The sequence below is a fragment of the Halichondria panicea genome, chromosome 8 (assembly GCF_963675165.1).
Source record: "Halichondria panicea chromosome 8, odHalPani1.1, whole genome shotgun sequence".
Lineage (NCBI taxonomy): Eukaryota > Metazoa > Porifera > Demospongiae > Suberitida > Halichondriidae > Halichondria > Halichondria panicea.
The window spans coordinates 5,436,954-5,456,060 of NC_087384.1; the positions used below are offsets into that span (position 1 = coordinate 5,436,954).

The window sequence follows — 19,107 nt, forward strand, 5'->3', positions numbered from 1 at the left end:
CAACTAGCATATTAAATTGAGGCACTAAATTAACATAATTTGACCCTCAGAGTCTGGTAGACCTAATTTTACATCTTATAATGTAGCTAGATAGACATCTATTACTGTATACTGTAAGCACTAGCCATGCACTTAGGCAGGCATGGAGGAGTATTTTCTCTTTTGGCACTATAGAGGATTATATTTCATGCACTTTCTGTATAAATGCTACCTCAGGTACGTGTGCCGATTTGTTTTTAATAGAATGAAGTTGAATAATACTAGCTATAGAGACAACGAAGCTACCTCAGGTAGTGCTATTAATATACCACTACAAAAAATTGATGTCTTTAAACTGAAACTGGCTGACTTTTTGAGAATAGTCAAAAAGAATAATAGGCAAAATAAAAAGCCAAGCCCTATAGTGACAAAGTCCCAGACCTTAGCCGGAAACTATTAGTCTTTTCATAACCAATTGATTACCCCACACTATACATTTACTGTTCCGGATGCACTGTAGTTTGCAGCTTTCGAAGTGAGTGCATGCAATGATCTGGCCGGTACATATTATGAGACAGGGGAGTACATGGGCCATTCTATAGGTCTACAGCCTTTCCGAGTTCTGTCCACAAGTGATTTACTCCTGTTTGAACCACATGCACCTACTAGACTATATTGAGGTTATCATAACAAATTATTTAGTTGGGCGTAGCCAAACCCATGCATGAACCGTGGAAGCTTAGGGTTCAGCTCCGCCAACTATGTGTCAACACAAGCAATACAGCTCCAACAAAAATTCTAGTGCATGTTGCTATACAGTCAACGAGACTGCAATGGCCTTCAAAGTAAGCAAAACTATAATAATAGAGAAATAAGCTTGATTTCCAAATCCATGGCTATAGAGCCTATACGAGCAGAACCTACACCTGCATAGCCAATGAAAAGCAGGATCTAGATAAGGTATATCTATGTGTTATAGTGTCCCAAAGCACGAGGGCGTACATAGATAGATCTATAAACATGCACACACACAAACACACTATCGTCTGCCTCTGGTGCACCGAGACATAATGAGAGATCTACATGCAAGGTTAGGAGTCCAGTAGCTTTGAAATGTACTCTTGAAAATTGTTCCTTTCTCTGAAAACCTCTGTTTCCCTGCGTCCAGTGTCACCAGCCCCGGTGGACTGGTGTGCAGCCTCAGGGCGTTGCTTGACTGAGCCCTGCAACTGATCTGTTCTTGTCTTGAGCTCATCAATAACCCTGCATGTGGGAGGTCATAAATGTGTTATATATAAAGTCAGTATAGCTACTTCATCAAGCGGAAATGCACATTCATAAATTCATAATGGTCCCACTCCTTCATCACTTATAGGGGGTGACTGGGCTATCGTAACACTGACAGCATAATTTTAGTACCGTATATCTTCTAATTTATCGGACAGCAAAAAATAATTATTTTGGAAATTGTCCGGGTATATAATTGGAACTGATTTTTATAGAGCACGCGAAGTGTCCGGAATAATTAGAACAAGCAAGCAGCTGCATGTGAGTTAGCTAAGTTTAATAGAACAGTACGACTGAATAGTTGCACTAGCTATCTAAAACTAGCCACTCAAAGCTGCAGCACTCTAAGTCTTACTTGCCGTCTATGAATGGTAACTCAACTTTTCAAGGCATTGTCCAGATATTTAGAACAAATGTAATATTAAAGTACTGGAGTGTCCGTTGTATTAGAACAACGAAAATTGCCCAAAAGAATGTCCGGGGTATTTAGAAGTGTCCGATAAATTAGAAGATATACGGTAATCACATGGCATGGAATTGAAGGCTATTGACTTCGATATCCTTTTCTGGAAACTATCCTCATAACACGTACACGCATCACCTTGTTCTCTCTGCAAGTCTCTCTTCAAGTTCACCATTTCTCTGCACTAGTGCCACACACTCGGCTTTGAGCGTGTTCTGGGAGAGAGGACATTGGATAATATCAAGAGTTCATTAGGAAAAGTATGCAACTCCAATAACAAAAGGCATTCCGTCTGACCTACGTCACAGATAACTCATAGCGTAACCGCAGTTAGTAGGAAAGGCAATAAATGACAAGCTTTTGAGAAATGGAAATGTACAGCCAGTCAGCCTTTCCCAGGCGTGGTTACTATTCTGCACCAGACACAAAGAATTATAGGTGTTGCACTAGCTTGGTACCAGGCCTAATTGAATGCTGTGTCGAAAAAAGGACACCCATTACATGGGGTGTTAGCTGAATCTAATCGTTCACTAACGTAAAACTTTAGGAAATTATACCGGAAACTAGTACGTTCACTAGGATAGTAAATCTCTATAACTGAAGCTATGGCTTATATAATTATGCCCTCTATTGCCTTGGCCAAGAAGGTTTGCATCACCCATGCATACAATAGACACCAGGCCGCATTTTTCGCTAAGTGTTGCACCAAAGGGGTACATGCGTCACAAATAGCTAATAGTTATTGCTCCCACTAACTTACTACAGTTTCCATAGCTTTACTGGTCATTTTGGGCTGCTTTGATCTTGGAGCCATGGAAACCTTCAGCTCAGCATTCACCTCTCTAATGACCCGCTGGATTTGCTGCTCTGCCTGTCTTTTAGTTGCTCCCCTCAGATCTCCAGTACTTTGTCTAATTGGGGTTAGGGGGTTGAGGGGGTGGGGGGGGGTAGAGCATGAAAATACAGTACATTAATCGAATATATACAGTGTATATACACAGCGGAAACATGCATGCAATTTGCAGTGTGTACGTGACTCTGAGTGTGCAGAGTTGGGTATTTTACTCAACCCTAGATCTGGTTTGCCCCTTTGGAATTTAAAACTCAAACATAATGCAACTAAAATCTGTTTTGCCTCCTCTTGAAAATAACTGGAAAGCACACATGTGAACAGGACTACGACACTAAAATGGATGTATCATACCCATTGAGGTCTGGGGGCATGCACAATTGCACACTAACAATTCTTTATACAGCTAGAGTGACTCACTCCAGAGCAGCCATGACAATGTTGTTGAGCAGTGTGAGCATCTCTTGTGGAATGGGCTGCCACTTCCCTCTCTCGGATGAACTGAAGACCACCTCCTTTGTTAGACTGGCTTCTTTCTTGGGTTGGGTCTTGGTCACTCTACTCCTGAATGTAGACAATCACATTGTGAGTGGAGAACGTAACCATTCTTAAAACAGATACCATATAAAATATAAGAGATACCTTTCGTTCTTTCTCACTCGACTATCAGCTTCGGATCCATAGCAATCGACCAGCTCTGCTTTCTTCGCTAAAGTTGAGCTCTTTCCCTTGTTCTCTCTCTTTTTTGTACGACCTTCATGTTGCTCGTCTACTTCAAAAGATATGACATGTTTCGAAGTCTTACTTGCAAGCGTTGTCTTGCGCTTGATGGGTGATTTGTGAGGTGAGAGAGAGTAATTTCTACCTCGAATGATAGTGATTCCTCGATCATCTTCACTATTTGAAGCTGTTCGAGCCTTTTTTGGAGAAGATAAGGACAACCTCTTTGATGGATACTCCTCTTCACTGAAATCACTTTCACTTATTTCCATCTCAAGCACTTCAGAAGTGGTATAGGTCCCCTCCTCTATAGGTCAGAAGTGGGCGTAAGTCTTTTTGAAGTGCTCAAGAAACGACCCGGTGTCATAAAATTTTGGGCCCCCCCATGTTTAGGCCCCCCGGGCCTAGAATTTTAAAATTTTGGGCCTCCCGGCCCCCCAGGGGGTCCAAACTGTTAACATTCTAGGCCCCCCTCTTCTGCTATCCTTTTCTGCACGATAGAATGAAGTCAAAGAGATATAATAATATGGTAAGGTTAGCTCTATTAGTTGACAAAGCATCAAAGAGACTGCATGCATGCAAAGACTCTGTATCAAAGTAGCAAAAATGTTTGCATTATTATTCTATCAAAGTGAAGGAAGATTTATCTTTCAAGTTACTCATGCTTTACCTATAAGAGCTTTGATGCAGCTCTGCAATGTTGGATCTGCCTGTAAGACAATCGATGTTGTTGTATAGCTATCGCCATATTTGCAACTTTGTGCTTACTTTCTCAGCCAAATTTCAGGACAAAAAAGTATAAAACACACAATTTCAGTGCAAAGACAACAATTCATATCTTCCTCCATGTTTTCCTATACATAGAAGATGTAAATTGTTGTGGGGATGCCCCAATAGCATCACTGGCTCAGCTCTCAAGTAATGTGGAATCACAGATAGAAGTCAAGAGAGAAACTGTTGTATCATGGTGGAATCACAATAGCAGTTTCCTTTCGGAACAAGGGTAATCTTGGACAGTCCTGACCAATTCGGGACAGTTGGCACCTATGTGCTTCGTGCTGCATGAGGCCTGATTCATAGAATGACATGGTGCAGTGTGATGGCTGTGAGACCAGTGGTATATACTACTGTACATGCATGAAATGTGTGTGTGTGAGGAGAGCTGCATTCAGTAACTGGCACTGCATAGACTGTGAAGACCATAGAAGACTGTATTGGTGTATTTTGAGAATGCACTGTCACATAATGTTACCGCTGTTGTGCTGTTAATGGGGGGCCTAAAATTTTAAGAGGGGGCCTAAACTGTTAAAATTCTAGGCCCGGGGGCCAATCTCATGGGGGGCCTAAAATTTTATGACACCGGCCCCATTGACATACATCAACCTCTGGTGCAGAACTAGAAACCATGGCAAGTTACCCTGGAATAGAGAGGTGGAGAGGTAAGGTTGCTCTGGTGACAGGAGCATCATGTGGGATTGGCTATGACCTGTCCAAGCGTCTCTGTGAGCTGGGAATGAATGTGGTGGGCTGTGCAAGGACTGTCGACACAATACAGGTACGTACATCTAACCGTACTCCCCTCCCTCCGGCCCGTCCCTTTCCCAAAATTGCTTATCACTTTTTGGTCACTTCTGTTTGCAGCCTAATACACCATTCGTTACATTTGTGCATGCACGGAAAATCTGGTAGGGGTGTAATGTTTAATAGCTACAGAAATGAGCTGGGAAAATCTTACAACCTTGACTCTGGCCGTAGTGTAGCTGCACAACCTTTTAGAGACATGTGCATTAACGAGGAAGGTTAGGTGTTAGAGGCGTAGCCAGGATTTTGGGGGAGGGGGCGGGGGCTTTGTATTGAGAAAATCCTGACAATGCCCTAGCTGTGATTCTAATACAGTAACAGGTATACTTTCCCGCAGGCTCTATCTGCTGAGCTGGGTGGTGCTGGGTGTGGGAGGTTGGTGGCTGTCAAGTGTGACGTGAAAAAGGAAGAAGATGTCAAAGCCACGTTTGAGGTAGCCAAGAAAGAGTTTGGTGGAGTGGACGTTTGTGTTAGCAATGCTGGCTTGGGACACAATGCTCCTCTGCTTACTGGCAGCACTCAGGACTGGAGGGACATGTTGGAGGTGGGTATTGCGTGTAGAAATCCTGTTTCACATGTGGACTGCCTCTGTGCTGCCCTTCAAACCGTTAATGAACTTTTGCTTTTTCCTGCAGGTGAATGTTCTTGGTCTGTGTATCTGCAACCGTGAGTTCATGACTCAGCTCAAAGAGAGGGGAGTGAATGAGGGACACTTGTTCCTCATTAATAGGTATATATGTACGTTTATACACGTTTGACTTATTTATTTGCTTTCAGTATGTCTGGGCAGCGTGTTCCCCAGTTGCAAGCTGGGGGGACAAACGTTCACTTCTACTCTGCTACGAAGCATGCAGTGACTGCACTTACTGAGGGGGTGAGGAGGGAGCTGAGGGCAATGGACTCCAAAGTCAGGGTCACAGTAAGTGCAATCCGTTGGTATTATGACACAACAATAGTCTCCATAATTATGTCAGCCAACTAAATTAATTATTTGAGAGTGTTTGCATGTGCTTTTTCATTTTCACAGTCCATTTCTCCTGGGGTGGTCCGTACTGAATTTGCTGCTCGCTTGAAGAAGAATAGTGATGTGAAAACTGTGCAGGACGCTATGGGAGATGTATGTACTGTATGTAATGTACAGTAAGTAGATGGTATAGGATAGACAAAATGAGACATTCCATTGCCTATTCCCCTACCAAACTTTCCTAACTGATTGACAATGTATGTATGGTAGCGTGGCCGAGCGGTCTAAGGCGCTGGTTTAAGGCACCAGTCATTTCGATGGCGTGGGTTCGAATCCCACCGCTGCCATTTTTGTGTTTTGTTATTAAACAAATACGTACATAATTACAATTTATATAGTATACGTATACATGTACAGACCAGGTGTAATTCGTACAACAATAAATAATGTAGTAATTCAAAGTTCCAATGTTTCAAGGGAGAGGGTCTGCGAGTCCATTGTGCCCATCACTAACGTACATAATTATGTTTTTTAATTATGTTTTTTATTGCAGGTACTTGAGAGTGAGGACATCACCAGCTCCATCGTATATGCCCTGGCTGTCCCACCCAGGATGGAGGTGTGTTTATAGTGTGTCTGTTTTATTCGGTTAAGTGGGCCTGCTAATAACGGAATGCTACCCCATATATTGTGGTAGGAGATCAACGTATGTACTCTGTAATTTTCCCTGTGTGGGTTCCCTTCATGATACAGTATTTAGTATAATTATGCATTATCTAAGTACAGTGACGTGGAACCCCTCTATAACGGACACCTTTGGGGAACAATGTTTTGGCCTTATACAGAGGTGGCCTTTGTTGAGAGCTTGTTTTGTACACAAACTGTTCATTATTTTGGGACATGGGTGACTGGCCGTTATAGAGCAGCTGGCCTTTATTTGGAGGTGGTTGTTAACGTACAGAGGTTCCACTGTATTTCTTACGTCTCTCACTTATATACTTGTACATGTGTAACACTACGTTTACATACACTACAGATCAATGATATCTTGATAAGACCAACTATCCAAGTGACCTGAGCAATGAGCCTCCATGCCATGCATGACTAGAACCGTGTAGTTGTACGTACGTACAATGTATGCGTGTACACTTTTTCAAACAAGAATTATTGGTTTTGTTTGTACATAATTATTGTGGTGTATATAAGTATTACATTGTATTGTTGATGTTATCTCATGACGGTTGTATGCCATAGTAACAACTAATAACGACTTGCTATTCTTGGAGAATTTAATATTTAACTTGCATGAAATAATTATGCTATAATAATGAAAGCACCGCGGTGCTGATGCCTCGATGGAGGTGCCAAAGCTACATAACATAAAAATAAAACTACTAATAGCTAGCTTTTATACACACATTGATTATGATGAACATTTTTTATTTTGCTGCATGCGAATAGTGGGTAATGATCAACCATGATTGTTGTTAAAAACGATGATGCCAAAAATTCAAGTCTAAAAATCCAAGTAAACATGACTAGAAGCCTATAGAAACTCTTACTTGCACTTAATTCATCCTTGAGCAGCTGTAGCGGTCTACACACACACACACAGACACACAAACACACTACCGCATACCTTGCTTGCGCATGCGCACCGAGGCATAATAATACAGGATACATGTGCATGGTCTATTCTTCAATCAACCCTGTATAGGTGTAGGTTGTCTCTATTGAGGGATAAAAACAGCTTTAAGAACATTTGAGCTTCATCCGTTGCTTTTTTCTAACTGACTCACTGAATAGGAATACAGTGCATGATTACAGTGGTTACTAAAGAAAGCTGGAATTACACCAGTCACATCTTTACACCCATTTACAATTCTCGATCATCTGGATCTATTCTGGAGGGAAAATCAAGGAGAATTACTTCCATTGAAAATGTATGGCTCAATCAGTCAAGCCGAATAAATCAATTATTCTAGACACACACAAAAAACTTTGCACAAACGCCAACTTGTATGTATAATTATATGAAGGGAGCTTGCTATACACTGACAGTGCACTGACTCTACACAGTCCGATTTAGTATGCAACCATCATGGCTTTGTGAAATCAGCACAAGCAACTGAGCCATACTTTGCATCTTTTCTTGGGGCAGAAATCAGTGGGGTATTTGGAGAGGAGTAATCTGATGGATTCTCCAACCGGTGTGGAATATCACTATCTGAAAATGACTCTTCAATTTGTGGGATTTCAGGCTGAGCTCTAAAGCTACGAAATTTGCTTATGCACCAAGTTTTGAGTTGTTTCTTTACCAGAAGCCACCAAATGATCAACGCAAAGAAATAGATCGCTGGGACAATTCCAATGAGTGCTAGAAACGAATAAGAAAGTGTACTGAAGTAGGAAGCTTTGATGTCAGCTTCATCTCCTGCGATTGCCATAATGAACACTCCACTAAGAATCAGTAGCATGAAGGCATCAGTTATGTCGTACACTTTGAATTCTTCCTTGTATGGTCGTAATGAGAGTTGCATAAACATGAGAGTAACTGTGACTAACACTCCAATAGAAAAACAATAGATACTTGGCGAGACTGTGAATAGTACGAACATAATCAGCTGAAGAAAAAAGTATGACACAGAAAACCATCGATAATCTCTGGTGCCATTCGTTCCATCTTTGTAGTAACCTTGATAACAGTTGACAAACATGTCAAGACGTTGACGCTGAATATTCAAAGAATTGAGACATTTCTGAAACCATTTCATTGGATATACGATCAGAAACACTATAGGAAGTATTACAGCAAAAACACCGACAAACAAAGCTACTATTGCGTACGGAAGATGTTCTTGTCCCAAGTATTTCATCGTGGCATCATAGTAAAGTACATGCTTTATAACGTATTCTTCGCTGTTGTCCTTCAGTACATATACTGTCGTGAATATTAGCAACTCAACAGTTGTGTTGATAAATTTTAAGTAGGAGAGTAAAAAGAAGGTAGCAAAAGCATTCACAGTCGATCCTTCCAGATCCCAGCTTTGACCAACTAAACTGAAAACCTTATGAAAAGGTATCCACAACCAAACAACTATGCGTACATCACGGCTATGCAAACTAATGAGAAAGTAAGTCAGAATAACCAGTACCAATGGATAAAAGGCAATAGCATAGTCCAAAGCAAGCACTTGTATTTGACTGATGTCCGTCGCACAAATAGGTGGAATGACTGTACGGAAGAAATCCAAATTCCAGATGCCATAAAAGCTACCTAAAGCTCTAGTGAAATTCTCAATATAAGCTTTCCTTGAAATAACAGAAAGAAAAGCTCTTGCAGATAGAGGTGAAACAAGTCCTTGGGAAATACTAATGAAACCTTTCAGCATTGGTGAAGTTCCATTGAATTTGAAGATTACAACGAAGAAAAAGAAGAATGTTAAAGGAAAATAAGCAACTGCTATGTACTTGATCCAGTTGTAGGTCATGTTCTCTCCTGTGCAGTTCATGCATTTCATTTCATACGAGTACAAGAGTGGTGAATATCCTGGTAGACACTTCCCACACAGTGTTGAATCACGGTTCACTTTTTTACAAGAGTATTTGTTAAGATCGTCTGTGCTATTTGGAAGTGGATAAAACACAGTGTCTCTTTTATGTCCGCAACCATACACACATTTTCCTAGTTGAGTTTCATTGCGCTCACTATCGTAAGTCATACAATAGCAATCAAGAATGGATGTCCTGCTGATTTCAACATCACATAGTACAGAGCGATATGGAATGTTACTACATTCACATTTTCTATTTATGGGATTGCGAAACATCCACGGATAACAGTCCATGACATCGTGGTTATTGAGGACCGTTGACCCAATAAACTTCTTTGAGTTGAGATCTTTCATTAAACCAGTTTGTGTCGTTGATGAAGTTTCACAGGGTATACATACCTTTGTCCAGCAAGTATTGTTATCCACTGCTTCAGTATTTGCTTCTACTGGTACAGAATTAGCAGTAGCAATCATAAGAAGCGAAGTGAGTGTTAACATTAGGAGATAGAAGAAATCCATACCTATACGTATCTCTTATGTCTTACTCTATAAATTCCTTAACTGATGTCTTACTTTTAATCTAGCAACAACCTGCAGCAGTATTAAATTTTAGATGAAGTTGATAACAGTTTTTGTATTTCATTTGATAGTTCCGTTGTGAATGGCTCGTTTTGGGAGAGTAAATTTTACTAAGCCTGATTAAAAATTAATAATTAACTATAGATGTAATATGATAGTGGTCTCAAAAATTTCAAATGGCGTAATATTATTATAGCCATAATTATAACATAGTCACTGACTGTGTACTGCCAGCTCAAAATATTCAATAGACAGATAAGTAGTCTATAGTCGGCTACATGTGGGGCATTCCACATCAAATAAAATTGCAGAAAATTTGCTATAGTCTTCGTGTCCATGCATATTCTATCTGTAGTTAGCCATAAATCCTGCAATCTGATTGGCTAAAGGTAGTGTTCTATCCAACTTAGAAAATCATTAAACAATCATACTTCACTTTACACAATCATGTAGTGAAGATTAGATAAATCTGATTGGCTATAGCTGGAGACTCATGGTTGCTATGATCTAGACACTGTTTAGGACATGATTTAGAAGCCCTCAGGGCTAGTAGAACCCCCACTATGTTCGGACTGCAACAAGCCCTTTGAGTTTCTAAATTATATAAATTTCTTCAACTATTATATGTTGACAGCATCTTAGATGAAGTTTAATTGATCCGCCCTTAGCAGAAAATTATATGGTGGGTTTCTGTGCTCAAATAAACTGCAAATATTACTGACAGGTGTAACAGATCAGCATTCCAGTGGAGTGTTTGAGAGTATGGGGGGTGATTCAGCACAGAAGGTGGGAAAAAGACTGTTGACAACAACACACTGCAATGTTTTTGTACACTATGCTTTGTTTTTGCCTCCGAAATTAACTATATGCACTATATAGAAAGTAGATATTATCTTAATACGGTATCTATTAAGTGTATCGAGGGTTAATCTTAATACGGTATCTATTAAGTGCACCGAGGGTTAATCTAATAATTATGGTATTATATATAATTATTATGTGTACCGAGTTAATTTTGGTATACCTTAAGGTGACATATTTTCACAGGTAGATTTGTTTGCGTTTTTACAGTTTTGTACATTTTGCGGTATAATTTTTTGCGAAATGTCAATCTGGATACATTAAACAAGAGGGCGGCCAATTATTTGCGAGTACTAATTTTTGCGATTTTACTCTCATTCGCAGAAATAGCAGAAATTAATACACGCGAAAATATGTCACCTTAAGGTATATTAAGTGTACCGAGAGGTTAATCTTAATACGGTATCTATTAAGTGTACCGAGGGTTAATCTTAATACGGTATCTATTAAGTGTACTGAGGGTTAATGCATTGCAAGTAATGCCATGACAAAGCAGGTGTATAATTATACTGCAAAATGGAATACCTGGTGTGAAGGCTGATATCATTTACACCTAAACTTTATATTGCTTCATGATTGACACTTTGATCCCTCGCCGAATCTCTAATAGACCTGCATATATACAAATTCTCCTTCATTAAATGCACATGCACAAAGTGTTAATGCATTCCTTGAAGGGGAGCTACACTTCCAGTATATGTTGAGATAATTCTGAGAATTGTGGAGAAGGTATATAGTTTTCATGTTCCATTTGTATAAATTTTATTACACGGATAATTATGTATGTCGGAAAGATTACAACTCTTGAGGTACCGTATGGCCAAAGTGATGTAATCTGCTTTCTTTCGCCTCTTTGTGGGTCAACTGAAAGCTGCTTTGTATATATTCATGTCCAAGACGATAACAAAAACTATACCCCTATATAGGGTATGTATACATTACATAACACTATGCACATGAAAAAGTAGTCGAGCGCCGCCGCCCTCCTTGAAGGCCAGGAGGTCGGGAATCAAGCCTATCCACAGTTTTGTTCTGGCCTGTTACGCAAAGTATCATGAATATCATTCATTCTATGTGGGTGCTAACCAATAGCAATGAATATCATTTATTAAAGTGGGTGTTGGCCTCGCCTCTCAGTCAATCCAACGTGTGCAAAATTCACACGTGGTACAGTTGAGTGGGTGTGATCACTCCCCTTGAGATACTGCAATCTGATTGGAGCTGGTGGAATTGTTGGATTTCCAACAGAATAAAACTGTGGATAGGCTTGATTCCCGACCTCCTTCCGGGCAACGGTAGAGGGCGGCGGCGCCCGACTAATGAAAAAGCTCCCCTTGCATTGATGTGTTAGCTTGTAAATAAACGTCATGCCCTCGTGATGTACTGTTAATACAACTCTTTTCCTCATGTTGTGTATAATTATAGCTGTACACACGGTGGCCGAGAAGGGACACTCACGAGCGCCTACCGTCACAATTAACCATGTACATAATGATTTTCTACCATTAGTAAAATTACTTGAATAACGTATCTATCGTATTATTTTGATGTCACAGAAATCAGCGGGGTATTTGATGAGGAGTAATCTGATGGATTCTCTAACCTTGTGACGGTTAGAGAATCCATCAGATTACCGGGTGTGGAATAGCACTATCTGAAAATGACTCTTCAATTTGTGGATTTTTAGGTGTAGCTCTAAAAGCTGTGAAATTTGCTTATGCACCAGGTTTTGAGTTGTTTCTTTACCAGGAGCCACCAAATGATCAACACTGATTATTGGGACAATTCCAATGAGTGCTAGAAACGAATAAGAAAATGTACTGAAGTAAGAAGCTTTGATGCCAGCTTCATCTCCTGCGATTGCCATAATGAACACTCCACTAAGAATCAGTAGCATGAAGTTATGTTATACACTTTGAATTCTTCCTTGTATGGTCGCAATGAGAGGTGTAAAAACATGAGGATGACTACAACTAAGACTCCGATTGAATAAAAATAGATAGTTTGTGAGACTGTAATAAGAATTAGATGAAGAAGAAAGCCAGTCACAGAAAACCATCGATAATCTCTGGTACCAATCGTTCCATCCTTGTAGAAACCTTGGTAGCAGTTGACTAACATGTCAAGACGTTGACGCTGAATTTTCAAAGAATTGAGACATTTCTGAAACCATTTCATCGGATATATGATCAGAAATACTACAGAAAGTATTACAACAAAACTCCGACAAAAAGCTACTATTGCGTACGGAAGATGTTCATGTCCAAAGAATTCCACTGTGGCATCATAGTAAAAAACATGATTTATGGTGTATTCTTTGCTGTTGGCTTTTATATGTATAATTATTTTGGTGAATATAAAAGCAAGTCAACAGTAACATTGAAGTAAGAAAGTAAAAAAATAGGTGCAAAAGCATTCACAATCGACCCTTCCTATCCCAGCTTTGACTAACTAAACCGAAAACCTTATGAAAAGGTCTCCAACTATACGTATACATCACGGCTATGCAAACTAATGAGAAAGTAAGTCAGAATAACCAGTACCAATGGATAAAAGGTAATCGCATAGTCCATGCAAAGCAAGCACCTGTATTTGACTGATTTCTGTTGCAAAAATAGGTGGAATGACAGCACGAAAGAAATCCAGATTCCAGATGCTATAGGGGCAGCCTATAGCTTTAATGAAATTCTCAATGTACGCCTTCCCTGAAATGACAGAAAGAAAAGCTCGAATGGAAATAGGTGAAAAAAGTCCCTGGGACACACCAATGAACAACTTCAGCGAAGGAAAAGTTCTGTTATAACAAAGAAAAAGAAGAATGTTAAAGGAATGTAAGCACGCATGTCTGGCCTCCTCTGCATGGGTACTGCCATCACTCATTACCAACTAAGTGTAGTAGTGCCTTTGCCCTCGAGGCCTGCGGCCCTCGGGCCTAAGTCACTACTGAGCCAATATATCCCATGTGGCACTTGTGCATGTGTCACAACTATATCATGCATGCATGTATAATACTGTATACACACCGTCGCTATAGCAAGTAGGGTCGTCGCCCGGTTTCTGTGAAAGCATTGTCGTCGCTAAATAAATATTTCCCTAGCTCAAGTTGAATGTAGTTACCTTGCATGTAAACACAGTATGTCGTATATAACACAGAGCAATTCAATTAAGGCTCAGCAAATGCATTGTAAAATAATGTACAAACAGTTGTGTTTGCGTCAGCTACCATGTAAGCTAAGCAGAATGCAGGCAATAGTAAGCAAATTTCAAGATGCATGCACTTGATACACTTTTTTAATGCACTCGTCTGTATGGGTATAGTGGATACAAACAAACCAACTCTGCAGTTAACCATGCTGTGGCCAAAAAAAATACGTAGAACCATTTTAAGAATTCCATACATAATTATTACTTAATGAGTTTAAAAAAAGTGTATACATCATATATATCTCATGAGAGGAATTTGAGAACATGTCATGCAGGAGAGCCTGCCTTGCTAAGTCGCGTGACGCACTGTGACGTGAATCAATTCACACACACATGGATTAGAGTACTGTACAGCATCTAGACGTCAAATAATTGTTCTCTTGAGAATATATTGTGCTGAGTGACCTACAGAAATTAAAGGCAACATATACAGTCACACTTTGTACCGTAGTGAAAAATTATTACTGTAATACATTTACTAACATAAACAAAGTACATGCATGTACATCAATCAACAGAAAGAGCTATACAGTACACCTTTCATATACATGTTTACTACGCCGGCAGGGTTTCTTTAAGACTAGAGGCCTAGGGCAGGTTGGCGAGTGATTTTTCACTAGCTTGAAATGTTCTGCTTGGAGTAATTAAATGTTCTATTTTCACCTGTCAATTACCCTACCCCTTAATATTTGGAATCCATATTTTCACCTATTTGTGCAACATCCTAAAAGAAACCCGGCCCTTAATTATATACAATGTACATACAAAAATTTAAGGCATTTACCGGACATCTGGCTGCCTCTTATCTTCAATCAGTTGGTCAGTGTCTCTACTCTCAGAGTCATTCAACTCCACCATTGCTTCCAAGAAGTGAGTACCTGTATTTACTTCATTGTTAGTTGATGTGAGATGTTCACTGCTCTGGGCCTCAGTCATTCTATGGTCAGTAGTAGTCTGATTGTTACGTACTAAAGTGTGAGGAGTATTGTCCAATGTGGGTGTGCCCTGTTTGGGGTGGTGGTCTTTGAGTAGTGGTGAGAACAGGGTAGCCATCAGTGGGTAGGGTGTATCCTGCATGCAGAACAATAGGTAAAAAGAGAGGCTAAAAACTGTCAAATGTCTTTTTGGTAAAATTCGTCACTTTATACTAGAATAATTGCATGTACAGAATGTATACCAAACTGATTCAACGTATTTATAACCAAGACCCCTTGAAAAGGACACTAGACTGAACTATTAAATTTTGAGTTCCTGTATGTATACAGTATACGGTGCAAATTTTCAATGGTCTGACTTCATTCAGGAACTTTTTTTCAAAAAGTCTCTCCGATAGAAGTATGTGTACCTCTATGATGTTATTACATTGTTAATAGACAGAGCCATAGCATCATGCATGATTATAAAGGGCATACTTTAGTGAGTGTGTTGAGGTACAGCTGCGGTGGTGCTCCACTGTTCTCATCTCCTCTACTAGTGGAGTTGGACGGAGTGGGAGTGGGTCTGTGTGCATCTTGCTGACTTAGTAGTGAACTGTATTTATCCTGCAGCTCCCTATGGCAACATACATGTTCATGTAAACAACATTGTACATAGCAGGTTAAAATCGTAGAGATTATAATTGTACGTACGTACACTGAACATTCATTGCAAGCTAAAAAAATGATGGCCATACAGGTAACACTGCATGCATGTACTATACGTATGCACTCCTGGTACATGTAATACTAGTATAAGTACAATATGAACGCACACGTAGACTGCCCTCACCCACCTGATAGTGTTGTGTATTTTATCCGCCCACTTGGTCACTGTCCCAGGGTCCAATGAGTAGAACACAAAAGACGTGTCACCGTTGGAGATCTGAGGAGTGGTAAGTGTAATTATGTATATTAATGATGAAAGTCTATAAGAAATACTGTTAATTTGTTAGTGTACATTGAAACACTGCTACAGGTCTTGAGCAGGTGTACATGTATATAGCGTACCAGCAAATTATGTACATAGAAATTCTAAATCATTCACTCCTCAGTACTATGATAAGGGATTATTTTATTATGAACTGGCTGGGAGTCATGTGATGAGTGCTTGTTATAGGGAATGGGTTACCAGCTAGTTACACACAGCTATATACATAAAATTATATGCATGCATGCATGTATATTGTTCAATCGTTGTAAACAAAACACGAGCTAAAGATTGCGGTTGAGTGAGTACATGTACCTCAATCAGCCGTGTGATGTCAGGTGCTCTCTCATCTTCACTGAGGAGCCTCACTGTGGAGTGGAGGAGGGGCAACACACACCGGCAATCATAGCACCTATGTCGTTAGAATGAGACCCGTATACTCGATGAAGGGTTATTGCAGTAGACTCTATAATTATATACATGCACAGCAGGAGATGGCTATATATTTAAGTTACTACGCACAGCTAATAGTAGTATCCTGAGCGTAGCAAGGGTGCTACAAGTGCTTGAAATCACATGGACACTGGGTAAAAAAATTTGTTCTTTCGTGGGAAAGCTGGCATCAGCTAAATTTACTCGTTATGTAATTTATGCACAGTGCACGTGATGAAGTCATAGTCAGAAACAACTTTTTATTTGTAAGTTGTACCTTTCTATATTCTTCTTCTCGGTTCTGGTTGGCTTGGCGTAGATGAGGACATCTGAGAACAGGAACACCATCCGTTCACTGGCCTTCTTGTACTTGAATGTTCGGCACACCTGTGAGTACATGTAATAGTTGTACCATGGATATCAAGGGTGTATTGGATTTGTACTACTGAGGGCACGAGGTAGTACAATAACAATACACACGCAGATATCCATGGTACAGGTAGCTTGTACTATACTGTAACAGTAGTAGCTTGTCTCCAAGGTTCCAACTAGCTCGTTAAAGGGGCAGGACTGCTTGTATAACGCTCCACCCACCTTCATGAGCCCCCCCTCGTAAATGAAGCTGCGGGCAGGAGAGAGAATACTTGGTATGCTTGGTCCAACCAGGCTCTGTTGAATAGAGAGCATCTTCATGAAATTCTCATGTCTTCGCACATGCTCGTTGATGTGTATCGTTACCGAGACAACCTCCGCAGATGCAGCTGCAGATTTGAAAAACTCATGCATAAATAATAGTGTTAACAACGAAAAAATACATAATTGTACAGCAAAAAAAAACTGGCAGCGGTGGGATTCGAACCCACGCCATCGAAATGACTGGTGCCTTAAACCAGCGCCTTAGACCGCTCGGCCACGCTACCGTACACACATTGAGCATTATGATCCAAAACTAGGATTTGTGTATTGTTCTGCACCTTTTAATTTGTTGTAGTCAGTGTGAGTCCCTTTAGTGTGTTTCAAGAGATCTTCCAGGAGAAGTTTGTACCTGTGTACATGTAAGAAAAAATGTGAATATCCTTGTGACACCAATTAAGTCCATAGTGAAGGCACCGTATAACTGGAAAATTTGGCAGGTATTATTAATTTTGGCAAATGATCCATTTAAACGTAATTGGCGGCTTTTATTTTGCCCCTCAGGCGTGGCTATACTGTTGCAATGATGTTGCGTTCACCGGAAAACTTAAATTTGATTTGGTAAAATCCGCCAAATCGAAATTGCCAAATTAAAACACTCACCAAAATTATACGGTATCATAGAATGTCTGATTCAAGTGGATTTAGCGGTTACCATAGCTTCATGTACACATGCACTCATGCATCGCTGACCTGGGCACCCTCTGCACAGGAGTGATGAGGAGCGAGGAGAGGCGGAGGCCGCAGCACTCCGGACGAGACTCAGTCGATACCACAAAACTCGAGAAATCAGAGTCTTGCCTTAGGCACTCCTGTATAGAAAAATATTTCTACCATGACAACAATTATGTGAACACAGTTATTAGCAATTTAATCTTATTAGCACCACAACCTGTTTTCTAATCAAGAGGACAGGTGTCTATTATACTAAAGCAATAACACATAATAGTTAAACTTTGGCCTAGAGTGGCGGTACGCACACACAAAACACAACGATGTGTATGTACACTAAGTATAGGTGACCTTCCTTGCCTGCAATGTTTCGTTTGCCTGCTGGTAGTTTTCAGCGAAGGTGGAGTAGAGCTTTAGGAAGGGCCCGAGATGAGAAAAGGCTTCTCCAAGACTCCTCTTCCTCATGGAGGCAAACAGCTCTTGGTTGACGGAGAGAATGGCCTCTATATTGGAGAAGATGGCTGTAATGGTGACCTGGGGGAGGAGACAGCCCACTCGTATCGGCTTCAGAAACATCTGTAGAAATGCACAACCATGCTACTACAAACAGAGCACTGTATATAGGACTTATATTTTATAATCAAGACTACCCTGAAAGTTTAACTGGAACTTTCATACATGTATAACACAACTCACAGAGACTATGGTTGTGAGCTGGGATATGTATGAGTGCTCAGTGTCATAGATCTCTCTCACAATCCTTTGTCTGTGAGACTGCACTCTGTTAGAGCCTGCAGTACAAAATATTTTTATGAGAAATTTCCACGAGCATGCATACTGTTGTGATGTTGATTTGTTCTGCTATTTAATCTTCCAACTTGATGACTGTTATCTACCTTGACTACGGAGCACTGGATGCAGTCCACTTGAGTAAGAAGGTATACTGAACGACCCATCCGTCTCATCGCTGCCTGCGACCATCACTTGCAGCTTTGGGTGGGAGGGGCTGCTTTGGGGGTGGGGCTCGTTACTGTTGCAGGGGCTGCTCTGAGGGTGGTGTTCCAGTGGCTGGGCACACGCCATCTCAACTCTGTATTAACAAACACATTATATCAATTTTATTAGGAGCTACCTCAGAAAAACACAAACTTTGCCAGCTAGATGCAGACTAGACGTAGACAGGCTAGGCCTGTTCGCGAAACTAGAAACTGTGTTTTTAATAATTATGTGTGAGCTTATATACTTGTGCGTCAGCATACCTCCTCAGTCTTTGGCAGCATCTATAGCTAATTAACTATAGCTGGGACTTCTTGTTCTGCTCAGTGCTAGCAAGATACCAGTACAGTCACACCTACTTTTGTAC

General features: G+C 40.4%; 4 protein-coding genes and 2 non-coding genes across 6 annotated transcripts; 2 read left to right on the plus strand and 4 right to left on the minus strand.

Moving 5' to 3' along the window:
- Positions 1-733: 733 nt before the first annotated feature.
- Positions 734-3,603, minus strand: LOC135339338 (uncharacterized). Its single transcript, XM_064535407.1, has 5 exons — positions 3,222-3,603; positions 3,000-3,143; positions 2,490-2,640; positions 1,868-1,944; positions 734-1,242 (listed from the first exon to the last, which is right to left on the minus strand). Exons 1-5 carry the CDS (start codon positions 3,569-3,571, stop codon positions 1,071-1,073), a joined length of 894 nt encoding a protein of 297 aa, XP_064391477.1. The 5' UTR covers positions 3,572-3,603; the 3' UTR covers positions 734-1,070.
- A 1,034-nt stretch (positions 3,604-4,637) lies between these two features.
- Positions 4,638-7,079, plus strand: LOC135339324 (dehydrogenase/reductase SDR family member 11-like). Its single transcript, XM_064535396.1, has 7 exons — positions 4,638-4,854; positions 5,218-5,424; positions 5,516-5,610; positions 5,658-5,799; positions 5,908-5,997; positions 6,398-6,463; positions 6,881-7,079. Exons 1-7 carry the CDS (start codon positions 4,705-4,707, stop codon positions 6,920-6,922), a joined length of 792 nt encoding a protein of 263 aa, XP_064391466.1. The 5' UTR covers positions 4,638-4,704; the 3' UTR covers positions 6,923-7,079.
- Positions 6,110-6,191, plus strand: Trnal-aag (transfer RNA leucine (anticodon AAG)). The gene has a single exon. It is a non-coding gene; the product is annotated as a tRNA-Leu (tRNA).
- A 720-nt stretch (positions 7,080-7,799) lies between the features above and the next one.
- Positions 7,800-9,984, minus strand: LOC135340562 (uncharacterized). The gene has a single exon (XM_064536919.1). It carries the CDS (start codon positions 9,915-9,917, stop codon positions 7,944-7,946), a length of 1,974 nt encoding a protein of 657 aa, XP_064392989.1. The 5' UTR covers positions 9,918-9,984; the 3' UTR covers positions 7,800-7,943.
- Positions 9,985-14,293: 4,309 nt separating this feature from the next.
- On the minus strand, positions 14,294-19,105 carry LOC135340351 (putative protein tag-52). The gene is made up of 13 exons (XM_064536677.1): positions 19,004-19,105; positions 18,641-18,834; positions 18,441-18,535; positions 18,105-18,320; positions 17,766-17,884; positions 17,354-17,424; positions 16,974-17,140; positions 16,657-16,766; positions 16,263-16,359; positions 15,814-15,902; positions 15,455-15,593; positions 14,827-15,113; positions 14,294-14,447 (listed from the first exon to the last, which is right to left on the minus strand). The coding sequence occupies exons 2-13, from the start codon at positions 18,825-18,827 to the stop codon at positions 14,381-14,383; spliced, it is 1,644 nt and encodes a 547-aa protein (XP_064392747.1). The 5' UTR covers positions 18,828-18,834; positions 19,004-19,105; the 3' UTR covers positions 14,294-14,380.
- Positions 17,218-17,299, minus strand: Trnal-aag (transfer RNA leucine (anticodon AAG)). Its single transcript has one exon. It is a non-coding gene; the product is annotated as a tRNA-Leu (tRNA).
- Positions 19,106-19,107: the final 2 nt, after the last annotated feature.

Bases quoted from the DNA above. Each gene is read 5' to 3' on its own strand.
- LOC135340562 (XM_064536919.1), bottom strand. From the start codon at position 9,917: ATGGATTTCTTCTATCTCCTAATGTTAACACTCACTTCGCTTCTTATG.
- LOC135340351 (XM_064536677.1), bottom strand. From the start codon at position 18,827: ATGGCGTGTGCCCAGCCACTGGAACACCACCCTCAGAGCAGCCCCTGC. The intron at 17,425-17,765 runs GTCAGCGATGCA...ACATGTACACAG, and splicing joins CCTGTGCAGAGGGTGCCCAG to GTACAAACTTCTCCTGGAAG. The intron at 15,594-15,813 runs GTGGGTGAGGGC...ATGTTGCCATAG, and splicing joins AAAATACACAACACTATCAG to GGAGCTGCAGGATAAATACA.
- LOC135339338 (XM_064535407.1), bottom strand. From the start codon at position 3,571: ATGGAAATAAGTGAAAGTGATTTCAGTGAAGAGGAGTATCCATCAAAG. The intron at 2,641-2,999 runs GTGAGTCACTCT...AACCCCAATTAG, and splicing joins ATTGTCATGGCTGCTCTGGA to ACAAAGTACTGGAGATCTGA. The intron at 1,945-2,489 runs GTAAGTTAGTGG...CCTCTCTCCCAG, and splicing joins GTAAAGCTATGGAAACTGTA to AACACGCTCAAAGCCGAGTG.
- LOC135339324 (XM_064535396.1), top strand. From the start codon at position 4,705: ATGGCAAGTTACCCTGGAATAGAGAGGTGGAGAGGTAAGGTTGCTCTG. The intron at 5,425-5,515 runs GTGGGTATTGCG...TTTTTCCTGCAG, and splicing joins ACTGGAGGGACATGTTGGAG to GTGAATGTTCTTGGTCTGTG. The intron at 5,611-5,657 runs GTATATATGTAC...ATTTGCTTTCAG, and splicing joins CACTTGTTCCTCATTAATAG to TATGTCTGGGCAGCGTGTTC.